The sequence below is a fragment of the Equus asinus genome, chromosome 2 (assembly GCF_041296235.1).
Source record: "Equus asinus isolate D_3611 breed Donkey chromosome 2, EquAss-T2T_v2, whole genome shotgun sequence".
In the NCBI taxonomy this organism is placed as follows: Eukaryota; Metazoa; Chordata; class Mammalia; order Perissodactyla; family Equidae; genus Equus; species Equus asinus.
The window spans coordinates 128,319,997-128,334,069 of NC_091791.1; the positions used below are offsets into that span (position 1 = coordinate 128,319,997).

General features: G+C 34.6%; 1 protein-coding gene across 14 annotated transcripts in view; it reads left to right on the forward strand.

The window, feature by feature from the left end:
• MYO9A (myosin IXA) overlaps positions 1-14,073 on the forward strand; it is a 289,527-nt gene that overhangs the window by 74,055 nt on the left and 201,399 nt on the right. For 11 of the 14 annotated variants that reach the window (XR_011498480.1, XM_070498757.1, XM_014849679.3 and 8 more), the window contains 3 exons: positions 732-794; positions 6,940-7,039; positions 8,672-8,728. Coding sequence is in view for 13 of the 14 variants with exons in the window: in XM_070498757.1 (XP_070354858.1) it covers positions 732-794; positions 6,940-7,039; positions 8,672-8,728 (220 nt within the window). In the remaining variant the exon portion in view is untranslated. The remainder of the gene's footprint in view (positions 1-731; positions 795-6,939; positions 7,040-8,671; positions 8,729-14,073) is intronic. The other 3 variants (XM_070498767.1, XM_070498771.1, XM_070498789.1) reach the window with 1 other exon arrangement.

Below are 14,073 nucleotides of genomic sequence, written 5' to 3' on the forward strand. Positions count from 1 at the left end.
GCCTTCTTGTCAGATTTCAGAGTAATTTACTCAGTCACTCACCAGATATATTTACTGAATATTTACTGTGTGCTTTGTACTGACCCTTTATGAGAATTCTTCCTTACATCCTTTTTCCTTCTTGGATTGAATCTTATGTGTCTCTCTTTGTACATCCGTAATATCCTGGTTGTTGCTCTATAATAAACCTATCAACTCAGTATGATAGGTGCTAGTTTACCTATTTCTCTACTAGTTTGTAAGCCCCTTTAGAACAGGTAGCGTATTACTTATTTACATATTTGAATGGTGCCTATCACAGTGCCCAATTGATAAGTACTTATTGAGTAAATCATTAAATAATAAATTGATTCCAGCATGTGGCAATAGCATGAATATGTAAAGAAAGTACATCTTTGAGCCTTATTTAGTAAGGTCTGGCCAAAGTATAATGTCTGAAAGAATGGGTAGTGGTATATCAGCCTGGAAAGAAAGTAAACTTTATGTCATGGGAGGGTCTTGTGTGCCATGTATTGACTTTATTTTGCTTTATTGGAAAAAAAAAGAGACTTATATGTTTTGAATTTAACGTGAATAACACTAATGGTGTCCATAACACAGTTTTAATGGTAAATGTACTAAAATGATCTGGATAATAGTATTCTTTATGCTGTTGTGTCTTCTCTGAAAAAATGTTTGTCTAGCTTGTGTTAAGCTTTGTTATGTATATCAACCAATTTGTTTTCTTCTAGTGCCTATGTTGAAAAATATCTACTGGAGAAGTCCAGACTCGTTTATCAAGAGCATAATGAACGGTACATATTTTTATCTATATTATTAGATCAAGTTAACGTTTGCATATGCAGATTGACTTTTAGGATCTTTGTATATTATGACCCTTAATTCAGTTTATACCATACATAGCTTTACATGTAATGCTATTTATATCATGGGGCAGAACACAGCACTTTTTCAGAGGCTGCTAGAAGGAGGTTTTTTAATGAGTATGTAGAATTCTGTTGCCTTTTCCAAATTCTAGGCAAACTATCAGAAAGGAAAACACTGGTATCACAGGTGGTATCTTTTAGCTCTTTGTGAGCGTTTTTGCATTTTTCCATGTTTTAGTGTTCTTTCTCTAATTTGCGAGGTTTTTAATTAAGCTCTTCATTTCATTATAATGTTTGAGGTATATGGGACTTCAGAGATGATATATGTATCTTCCTATAGGTGAAGAAACCAAATATCAGAGAGGTAAATGATTGACTTCATGTTACAGTGAGACAAAATAGTGTTAAGAGTCAGAGTTTGAAGTTAAACAGACCTGTATTCAAATTTTAGATGTGCCTTTGGCATCTCACTTAAACTCTCTGCTTCTTATTTATTACTTTTTTACAGATGGAAAACTATCTTAGAATTGTTTAAAGGATTAAATGAAATACATTTATAAAATACTCAGTGTAGTCCTTATATATAATAAAAGTTCAATAATTAATAGCTAACATTATCATAATGAATTACCTGCAAGGTTAGGATTAGAACTCAGACTTTTCTATTAATTTTTTTGTGGCTCGCAGAAGAGGAAATCTGACTTAGAGTTGTTTCAAAATGAAGGGAAGACAGTTTCAGGAAGAGAATAGCTCTAGAAAGACTTGCAGAGCTAACAGGTACTGCTATTAGAAAGTTATTAGTAACTTTTTCTAATACATTTTAATGGAGTGGCAGGGATATAAGCTGATTTTCCTTGATGTGAAGAATCAATGGGAGATGAAGATCCAGAGCTTATAAACTGATTCTCTGTTATCTTGTTGGATTTTATTTGCAGATGTATATATAATCCTTATTATATGTTACTGGATTTGGCTTGCTAGTATTTTGTTGAGGACTTTCTGTGTCTCTATTCATAAGGGATATTGCTGTATGGGTTTTTTTCTCTTGATGTTGTTGGCTGGTTTTGGTATCTGGGTAATAGTGGCTCATAGAATGAGATAGGAAGAGTTTGTGAAGGATTGGGTTAGTTCTTTAAATGTTTGATAGAATTCACCAGTGAAGCCATCTGGTTCTGGGTTTTTATTTTGGGGAAGTTTTGGTTATTAATTCAAATGCTTTAGTTGTTTTATATCTCTTTAGATTTTCTATTTCTTCTTTAGTCAGATTTGGTAGTTTTTTTCTTTCTAGGAATTTGTCCATTTCATCTAGATTATCTAATTTGTTGGCCAAAAAAAAAATGTTTATAGTATTCCCTTATAATCTTGTTTATTTCTGTAAGGTTCATAGCAGTGTCCCCCCTTTCATTCCTGAGTTTGAGTCTCCGCCTCTTTCTTAGTTCTTTTGGGCTGCAAAATACCACAAACTGGGTAGCTCATAAAAGCACAAATTTATTTCTCACAGTTCTGGAGGTTGGGAAGTTCAAGATGAAGGCACTTGCAGTATGAGCGGCTATTCTAGTGAGAGCCCTCCTTCTGGTTCATAAGCCTTGCCACCTTGATGGGTCCTCACCTGGTGGAAGGGAATAGGGAGCTCTATGGGATCTCTTTTGTAAGAGGACTAATCCCATTCATGAGGGCTCCACCCTCATGACCTAATCACCTCCCAAAGGCCCCACATCCTAATACTGTCACCTTTTGGGGTTAGGAGTTCAACATAGGAATTTGAGGGGTACACATTCAGACCATAGCAATCTCCCCCCTCTTTTTGATCAGTTTAAATAAAGATTTATCAATTTTGTTGATCTTTTCAAAGGAGTGAGTTTTGGTTTCATTGATTTTTCTCTATTCTCTGTTTTATTTCTGCTCTCATGCTTATTACTCCCTTCCTTCTGCATGCTTTGGGTTTAGTTTGCTCTTTTTTCTTCTAATTTTTTAAGGGGGAAGGTTGGGTTATAGATTTGAGATTTTTCTTCATTTAAAATACGGGTTTACAGCTATAAAGACCCACTGAGCACTGCTTCAGCTGTTTCCCATGTTTTGTTATATTGTGTTTTTGTTTTCATGCATCTCAATGTATTTCTAATTTCGTGTGTGATTCTTCTTTGATCTTATTTAGGAGTGTGTTGAATTTTGACGTATTTGTGAAATTTGGAAATTTCTGTTATTAATTTCTAATTTCATTGTAAGGTGGTCAGAGAGTATACTTTGTATAATTTTACTCCCCTTAAATTTATTCATACTTGTTTTATAGTCTAACATTGTCTGTCCTGGAGAATATTGCATGTGTGCTTGAGCAAATATGTATCCTGCTGTTCTTGGATGGAGTATTCTATAAATGTCTCTTAGGTCTAGTTGACATTTAGTATTTTTCAAATCGTCTTTTTCTTTGTTGATCTTTTGTCTAGTTGTGGTGTTCATTATTGAAAGTGAGTATTGAAATATTTCCAGTACTGTCTTTAAATTGTTTATTTCTTCCTTTAATTCTTTTAGCTTTTGCTTCATGTATTTTGGGGCTCTGTTTTTAAATGCATTTATGTTTAGAACTGTTATATCTTCTTGATGGATTGGCTCTTTTGTCATTATAAAATGTCCTTTGATTTAATAAGAATTTTTGTCTTAAAATCTGTTTTATCTGATATTAGTGTAGATAGTAAGCTTTCTTTTGGTTGCTGTTTGCATGTTATCTTTTTCCATCCTTTTTCTTTCAACCTGTTTGTGTCTTTGAATCTATAGTGTATCCTTTGTAGACAGCATGTAGTTAGATCATTTTTTCTTTTTAAATCTCTTCTGCCAGTTAACCACCTGTGGACTGGAGAGTTTCGTCCACTTATATTTAATGTAATTATGAAGGAGAATTTTTTAATATTATTTTTATTTGTTTTGTATATGTTTTATGATGTTTTTGTTCCTTTAGTCTCCTATTACTCCCTTATTTTGTATAAATAAATATTTTCTAGTGTACCATTTTAATTCCATTGGTTTTTCTTTTATATATTTCTTGGGTTATTTTCTTAATGGTTGCACTGGTGATTACAGTAAACATCTTAACAATCTGGTTTGGATTAATAACTTAATTTTAATAGTATACAAATAACTTTGGTCCTATGTATCTCTCTTCATTTGCCCCTCCTTTGTGCTGTTATTGTCATACAGATTACATCTTTATAATAGTTGACCCAACATTACAGATTTATAATTATTGCTTTTTTGCAGGTATCTTTAAAATCTAATAGGAAAAAAAGTGTTACAAACAAAACATAATTTATACTCTTTTTTGTATTTATGTATGTAGTTACCTTTACTAGTGCTGTTTATTTCTTCATGTTTAACTGGATCTTGTTTAGTCTCCTTTTATTTCAGCCAGAAAAGCTCCCTTTAGCATTTCTTGTAGGGCCCCTCTGCTATATATGAAGTCTCTTATTTTTGTTTATCTGGGACTGTCCTAATTTCTCCTTTATTTTTCAAGGATAGTTTTGCTGGATATATAGTTCTTGATTGATAATGTTTTTCTCTCAGTACTTTGAATATATTATCCTTCTGCCATGGTTCCTGATGAGAAATTAGCTGGTTATCTTATATTAGGATCTCTTGATGAAGCATTTCTCTCATGGTGCTTTGAAAATTTTGTCTTTGTCTTTCAACAATTTTGTTTTGTCTAGGTGTGGATCTCTTTGAGTTTCTTTTCCCTGGAGTTTGTTGAGTTTGTTGAATGGGTAAATTGTTTTTCATCAAATTTGGGGAATTTTGGTCATTATTTTTTCAAATATTCTTTCTGCCCCTTTCTTTCCTTTCCTTTTGGGACTCCCATTGTGCATATGTTGGTCTCCCACATTATGCATGTGTTGGTGTCTGCTTAATGGTGTTCCATACATCTCTGAGACTCTGTTCATTTTTCTTCATTCATTTTTCTTTCTGTTCTTCAGACTGTTCTCAAGTGACTTGTGTTCAAGTTTGCTGATTCTTTTTTCTGCCCGCTCAAATCTGTCGTTGAGCTCCTCTAGATACTTTGTGTGAGAGTGTGTGTGTGGAAGATTAGCCCTAAGCTAACTGCTGCCAATCCTTCTCTTTTTGCTGAGGAAGACTGGCCCTGAGCTAACAGCCATGCCCATCTTCCTCTACTTTATATGTGGGACACCTACCACAGCATGGTGTGCCAAGTGGTGCCATGTCCACACCCAGGATCTGAACTGGTGAACCCTGGGCCGCCGAAGCAGAACCTGTGCACTTAACTGCTGCGCCACCAGGCTGGCCCCTCCTCTAGATACTTTTTCATTTTAGTTATTATATTTTTCAACTCTAGAATTCCTTTTTGATTTTTTAAATAAGTTCTCTATATTTATCGATAGTCTTTATTTGATATGATAGACGTGATTTCATACTCTCCTTTAGTTCTTTAAACATGATTTCCTTTAGTTCTTTGAATGTATTTAAAACAACTGATTAAAAGTCTTATAAGTCTAATGTTTGGGCTTCTTCAAGAACAGTTACTATTAAAATCTTTAAAAAAAACGTGGGGCCGGCCCTGTGGCTGAGTGGTTAAGTTCACACAGTCTGCTTTGGTGGCCCAGGGTTTCAACGGTTCGGATCCTGGGCATGGACATGGCACCACTCATCAAGCCATGCTGAGGCAGCGTCCGACATGCCACAACTAGAGGGACTCACAACTAAAAATACACAACTATGTACCAGGGGGCTTTGGGGAGAAAAAGGAAAAATAAAATCTTTAAATCCCCCTCCCCCCCAAAAACAGTTACTATTGATTGTTTTTTCTCTTTTGTATGCGCTATGCTTTCTTTGCATGCCTCTTAATGTTTTTGTTGAAAATTGGCCATTTTAAATAATCATGTGGCAGCTCTGGAAATGAGATTCTCCCACTCTCATGGTTTATGGTGATTGTTTTTGTTCCTGCTGTTTGTGTTACAACTTTTCTGAGCTACTTTCATGAAGTCTCTTTTTTTTGAGTGTGGCCACTGGAGTATCTGCTTGGTTAGCTTGGTTGTCAGGTAATGATTAAACAGAGATTTCCTTAAATTCTTGATGTGGGGCTCCTTATATGTATTGGGCCATGCCTTAACACTCAGGTAGGTATTTTATAATTGTGACTTAGCCTTTACTTCCTGTTTGTACAGGTTAGCCAGAGGTGAGAGCTTTGTACTTCCTCTGGTCTTTGCTGAATGGACATGCTGCCCTGGACATGCACACAGGCTGATACGTGCACATGGCCTTCTAGATTTCCAGGAATGTATTGGAGCTTTTCAACACCTGTGTGGAGATCTCAATTACTAGCTTTTCCCTTTAATTTTTTTGGTTAGTTTATTGTTTGCCCCAACATTTATCCACCACTTCAGGCAGCTGACGTTTTCAGTTGTCCGTAATTGTTTTCTGCATGCCCTGGGGGAAAAGATTTTCACACTGGGCTAACTCTGAGTCAGGTTAAATAAAGACAGTTTTGAATGTGGCTTCTTCCAGGTAACCACCAGACAGTACAAATAATGATATTTCTTAGGAATGATTCTCTGAACAAACTCTAACTTTGGTCTGCCCTTCTTGGAGGCTACCAGCCTTCTGATGTTCATCATTATAAGCTGTTGGTTTGAAGGCTATCGTGGAGCTGGTGAGCAGGAGGTGGAATAAGGCAAGATAAAAGGCCACAAAGGTTGCCATTTTTACTGAGATTTAGCTATTTTTCTTGTGTAAAGACTCCCTGGATTGCTGTAAGCTTTTGGTTAACTTCCAGAGTTCTGAAAAAGCTGATTCTGACAAATTTGCCAGTTTTCTAATTGGTTTTATGGAGGAGAGAATTTTCGGAGGCCTTAACTTTGCCGCATCGCTGCCTTCATCCCCCTCTTTTGAACTCAGCATCCAAAACATCATTCTATTTTGAAGGAGTACTTAAATATTGAATTTATCATCTTTGTATTAAAAAACTGAGGCAAGGCTGAAACATTTACTAATTAATGTTTGCTTTTTTTCTTGTTCAATGATAACCATAGATCATGTGCATTATAAAATCATACTTCTTTATTTCCAACAGGAACTATCATGTATTCTATTACCTCCTGGCAGGAGCAAGTGAAGAAGAGAGATTAGCATTCCATCTTAAACAACCAGAAGAATATCATTATCTCAATCAGGTGAGAGTTCATGAAAAGCATTTTGAAATGTAGGGCATTATTAAATTTTACCTCTTGAGAGAAAGTTTATTGTAGCATTCTTTGTTTTCAAACCTGGTAATGGCTATTAACTAGCATTTTCTTTTCTTTTCTTTTTTTTTAAGATTGGCACCCAAGCTAACATCTGTTGCCAATCTTTTTCTTTCTTTCTTTTTCTACTTCTTCTCCCTAGAGCCCCCAGTTCATGGTTGTATATTCTAGTTGTAGGTCCTTTTGGTTGTTTAGCATTTTCATACATGCAGTCTAAAAATATATGTGATGTAATTGTCAAATTTCAAAATTACTTTTACTCTCATATGTGTTGTAAAAGACTAGTTATTTGTGTGCCTTTTGCTTTTTGTGAGACACTTTAAGAGAGTAATAAGTTGTTTATACGTACCTCCATGTTAGAAAAATGCTTTACTCATTCCCAAGTGGTTTACCTTTTGTAGACCACAGCATGTTAAATGTAACTAATGATTAATGTCCTTGCAAGGGATTACTTGAAACCTTATTTGCATGTTTTGAAGTCTAATACATGTACTTCTTTGCATGACATTATGATAAGGACTTAGAGTATGACTATTTTAATATTTTAGTGAGTGATCCCTTTAAACATTCAATGTGAAATTCATCAAAAGAAATGATTTATTAGAGAATTTGTATCTTTCCTTGAAACTCAAAATTCACTTCCGTAATAATGAGCAATTCTCACTTTTCATTACATTGGTTTCTATAATTTTCTTATTCCTCATATTAACAAAAATTCTAGAATATTAATAGAATTGGTGTGACAGTAGATCACTTAAATAACAGATTGTCTCCCTTTATTTTTTAATCATTTGAGGCAAAATGTAATGTCTGGAAAAAAATTCACGTATGATAATTTGAAAAATCTGTACGAAGGTTTTATAAGCAAATTAGCACATTGATGATGACTCAAAGATTGTAGTCTGTACTTAGGGTTGTGAAAGTAACATCTTAGACCTCTCCCAAGATATACAGCATGCTGTATAAGTGATATTTCTTAATTTTGAAACTACATGTTTATATAAACTAACATAACTCTGTATTAATATATGGAGAACTTCGAAATTATTCAGAACATCATTTTCTGGTATAATTCTGGGTATTTTTACTGTATAGAATGAAGTAGGTTAGAAAAATAGTTGTCATAGTTTGAGTTTTTCCCCTTGCATGTTTATTTGCATTATATTTGGTTGATTAAATATTTTCCTTTTTAAAAAGTAGTAACTGCCCATAAATGAGCTGATAGTTGTTAGTATTAGAGAAATCTAGAGTTTATTATTGTTTTCCACATCTTTTTGTAATCAGTGGCCATACTATACATATTCTTGTCATAAGATCATTATTCATAGATATGGGACCCAGCAGTTAATGTAAATCTCAGAGTCACTGGACAATAGCAGATATGATTGATTATAATGATCTCCCAGAATCTGAATGTTTACGTAATTGTTTCTTGTTTTATGCTGCTATACAAAACAACTTTCTTTGGATAACAGCAATCCTTCCTCAACACTTACATCTAAGAGGTGATTAGAAAAGTGTGATAACCATTACTTCTACCTAACTAATCTGCCTTACTTTCAGATAACAAAGAAACCCCTCAGACAGAGCTGGGATGATTATTGCTATGACTCTGAGCCGGTCAGTACAAGTACCTAACTATTCTGTGTTCCTGTTAAAGGATCCTCACCTTGCTTGTTTGCATCTATCTCATGACTTAGAAAATCAGCAGAAATACTAATAAAGAATCTAGGAAAGGAGAAGTCAATATTTAATTTCTTCAAATTGATTTGTCTGTATGTCTATGGTTTGTTGGTTAAAAAGCAGTCAGTTTACTTTTTTGAATATTTTTTGTTGCTAAATGTTTAGTCTGTTCACTACGTACTTTGACAAACAAATTGATTGCATTCCTGATTTTTGAGCATTGATGTGGATCCTTATGAACTGTAGTTTTTTCTTGACATTTATTTTTTCAGTTAATTTTTAGTAGTTTCATTACCCACATATTATGAATAGTACTATTATTTTAGATTTAGATTTTTTTGTAAGATTTTTTTTTAAAAATTTTTCTTTTTCTCCCCAAAGCCCCCCAGTACATAGCTGTATATTCTTCGTTGTGGGTCCTTCTAGTTGTGGCATGTGGTATGATGAGCAGTGCCATGTCTGCGCCCAGAATTCAAACCAATGAAACACTGGGCCGCCTGCAGCGGAGCGCGTGAACCTAACCACTCGGCCATGGGGCCAGTCCCTAGTACTATTATTTTAAAAAGTGATATGTATCAATTTAACAATCAATGTAACAGCCTTTTCACAAAATGAATACATGTATATTTTTTCTTTCATTTTTTTTTTTAACAGCAAGAGAGGCTATAGCCTTTATATAATTTTCCACAAATTAAGAATTGAAATTCCTATAAATAAGATTATATGTTTTAAATTGAATGATTTAAGGGCATATATGATGTAGTATAATTTGAGTAGGTAAATTTAGCTTTATTTCTTACATTTTATAAGGACAAATTTGTAATCATAGAAAGAGCACAAAAAATCTTTCACTTCAGTTTTCAATTAGGTCAGATGTAAAAAAAAAGGCTGAAAACATGCACTTATCTATATCTATTAATTAACTAATGAACTAATTTATTAACTGTTCCTCCTGGAAACATATCGTGTCTTAGTCCTTTCTTTAAATAACCATTACTTTAATTTTTTACTGTATGTGATTACATACTTCATTAATTATAAAACTGGCCTATTTTAGAGTTGAGAAGGATCAGTAATTATGGATATTAATTTCTTCCTTCAGGCAAAGTTTAGTTGCATGAACATTTCGTAGTAAATCAAGTAATTTATGGTTTCAGATTTTAGATTTTGGAACATAAATTTTAGACATTTCAATTTATAGATTCAGATAAATATTGGAGAAAAATTTTATACTGTTTTGCCACTTGAGAAGCTTCCATGTTTCACTTCCTATACCAAGTGACCGTGCCTCATTGGGAAGTAGGAAGGAGACAGGGAAACTTGTATGGCAAATATAAGATTTGGTTGCCTGTTTAGAGCTTAACATGAAACTGTGAACTCATCTGCTGTTGTTTAGAGGCAGTCTCTAAGTTAATGCTTAAGCATTTGGGCTCTGACTTGAATTCTAGTTCATCCACTTACTAGTTTTGAGAACCTGAGCAGGTCACTTAATTCTTTTGTTTCCATCATCTGTTTAAGGGGATAATGTCTTTAACTTTTGTGAGTATTAAATTAGACAATGCATATAAACAGCTTGATAGAGTACTTAATACTTAGTAAGTGCACAATAAATGTTCCTACCATTGCTGCTATCATTGAAATCATCATCATTCATCTTTTCCTTTTGGAAGAACTTTATAGCCATACTCTGCTACTCTCTTAACATTACTTTCATCGCTTTCTTCCCATTTATTGTTTTCAAATCTATTATAGTTTGAACTTTGATTAATTTCTGCTTTTGTCTCAGGAGTTAATTAATGAAACAACCAGTCACTCTGAAGATCTTCTGGTTTATTCTTTCCTCTTAACTCCTCATGGTAAATTTGGGGGCAAACTAAACTTTATTTCCGTCTGAGTTGTTAGAACTTATGTGACTAGCATTATGGGAAGAGAGGATTGTTAAGGTCTGTTTTGCCATTTGTGCTGTATTACTTATCGTACATCTTATGTAATTGATCCCAAGGGGCACTATAGTGAGAAAATTGCATTTAATAAGGGACCTGTTGTTGCCCACTATATGGTGACTTAATACCTTTTAAGGGTTGTTCTGTTAAATAAGATGAAGCAACTAATGTTGCCTAGGAGATAGCAGAGGATTTAGAATTGGATAGATTTTGGTTTGGCCATCCTTGTTATTTAGGCAAGTTATTTAACCTCTGTGTCTATTTTCTTCCCTAGAAATTTACATATAATTATATAGACATACATATAATTATCTTCTTGTGTTTTGGGGATTTAGTGAGATTATATGTGTCAGGTGACTTTCATAGTGTCTGATAAGTCGAAGATGTTTGGTACATACTGATTTCTCTTCTTATATGGTAATAATCTATTCAAATAATTTTACCTTAAAGCTAGTTCTCAATAACTTTTATGTAAAAGGTTAGTCTCACCTAATTTTTTTATTTATCTGAACCAAGGTTTGAGTGGTTTAAGGGTCCATCTATCGGGCAGAGATTTAATGAGAATTATTACAGTAAGTGATAGTCTCAGAACACTACCATGTCCACTATGCTGCAGAGGGATTAGAACTTATTATCCTGTTGAGACCAAGCTCTCACCCTGGTCATCACTACCTTTACAGGAACCCAACCATCTGTAGAGTACCTGGCAACCTGTTTTCCCATGAGGTAGACCTGCTGCAGTGCTTTCAGGGATCCTGATGCAACTTGGGTAGAATCCTTTGAATCTATAATGTTTCTATTCTCCTTATTTTAAGTATTTCTACAGCATAAAGACTCTTACCTCCATTCCCTTGTAGTCTGTTAAGTTCATGGTCATTCTCTCAAATACTGCCTTTGTGGCTTTACTCCTCATCGTCTGTCAGTCCAATATGAGGTCTCTGCATGCAGCACAACTTACTTTGCATATATTTTTCCATTTAAAAACCACTTTAACATCCATATTATATTTGATCATTATAAAACCACTGGTTGGAGTTAGTATGATTACCTTTCTCACAAGAAGCAGCAATGACTTAAAATTTAAGTGGCTTCCCCCATTGTGTTGAAGCAAGTTAGTAATGTTACTGGGATTCCAGTGAAGCCTCTGTTCTTTATATTCTTTTCCTTAAATGATCTCTGGCATCTTTACTAACTCTCAAAGTCAATTATTCTTATTTATGTCCTGTACTGTCAACTTGAAGTTATAAAAAAGTATGATTTTTCTAAATACCATTCTAGGAAATATAGACAAAAGAAATGTATAATTTGACTCTACCCTTTACTTTCTCTCCCTCATACCCATGTCAAATGCCTACTACCTGCCAGGCTTATCGTAGGCACTTGTAAATGAGAAAGGGTTCTCATCATTCCACACAAAGGGAAAAAAAGGCTCATAGCATGAAAGAACATTTTGGTGTGTTTGTTGGGAGTGTGCAGTGGCGTGTTATCAAGCAAGACTACAGCTAGAGCTGAGTTGGGCAAGAGGAACCAGCTATCTTTTTCCGGTGGAAAGGTTTGTGGCAGTTATTGGTTAGTTCCCTGCCTTATTCTTTGAACCTTACCATTTCGTTGTTCTCTGAGTGACCTCCAACAGCCAGTATTTGCAGCTTGGTGTCTGAAGACTTTTCTTAGAACTCTGGAAGGCCTTTGTGCTCTAGCATGGCCCCCTGGAAGAGCATAGGAATTAACAACTCCCTCCCCCTATCTGTAGAAATCCTCAGCCAGTGATGGGAGATGACATACAAATGGTCCAGCTTTCTTATCTCTCTGTGTTTTACCCTGTTTCCCAGAGATTACTTTGGGATTAAACTCTACTTACCCACTGTGGTAGGTACTTTAATAGTGAACCCTGTTTAGGCTACACTGCTTTCCCTATTTCTTTTCCCATTCCCTTACTACTTATGCTGAATCCTGGTTTCAAGGTCTACTTCTGTGGGAACCCAAATTAACCCAAATTAAGGTAAGGATATTTCTGGTTTGGTAGATTAACCATCCCTAGCTTTTCTAATACTGTTATCATCAGGGAAACAGTTAAGGTCGTCAGTACATGTTTTTGAAAATAAATTATGATTTTGGTGTTTGTTAAGACCACTTTGTATTTCTGAAGAACATTCGATTGTGGATAACAGCAAATATAAATGTATATTTTAGTGCTTCTTTCAATTTACTTTCTCAGTATTTTATATACGTTGTTTTATTCATTTTGGGGGCAGATAAGAACACTGTCAGTTATGAGATTCATTGCTGTATTATTGAGTGGAAACATAGCTTTTTTCCCCCCTCACTTATTTGTTATAGAAAAATATTAACCAAATCATAGAGTGAATGAGTTGTTTGTGGTTTGGGGGAGAAGAGAATCAAGAGCCTTTTAAAAAGCTTTTCTATAGGGGTTGGCCCCGTGGCACAGCGGTTAAGTTTGCATGTTACGCTTTGGTGGCCTGGGGTTTGCTGTTTTGGATCCTGGGTGCGGGCATGGCACCGCTTGGCAAGCCATGCTGTGGCAGGCGTCCCACATATAAAGTAGAGGAAGACGGACACGGCTGTTAGCTCAGGGCCAGTCTTCCTCAGCAAAAAGAGGGGGATTGGCAACAGATGTTAGCTCAGGGCTAATCTTCCTCAAAAAAAAAAAAAAAAAGCTTTGCTATAGATAAAAGAAAAATGTGTTAACTTAAAATTTTTTAGTGAGTAGTAGGACATGGGCATGTCTGTAGAAATATGTTTTAAAATTGCTTAGTCCAAATTTTATAGGCAGAAAATTAAATGAATGGATTTTCAGAAAGAACTTTTCTTGAAGTGAATTTGAAATTTTAAACTATGTGTGTGTACCTTTCTATATAGAGAATAAAAATATTTTTAACAGCGTTCTAAAATTTAGTATTTAATTGTAAACTTTATATTTAGATATATTCATTAACTCATTCTTCCAGTGCCTGAGGGGGTTGTACATCGTAGATACTCGATAAATACTTTTAAAAAAAATGAATGAGCAGTTTCTTTATTTCTCAAAAAGGAATGTTTCATTTAATTCAGTAAGTCAATGATTGTGTGTTTACGTCAGTAATTATCCACTGTATTCTTGGCTCACTTACTCAGTGCTGGAGATCTGCAGTGAATAAGACAAATAACAGTCCATGTGTTTACTAAGTACTTGATGCAACATTCCATAGGAAGATAGGCATTAAAAAAGTAAATATGTGTGAGGAGGTTTTTGAAAATGTAAGTGTAAGGGACTGTGAGAACATAGAGTAAAGAGACTTAAGGACTTATTTATTATTTTAAAGATTTAGATTATGTGTACAG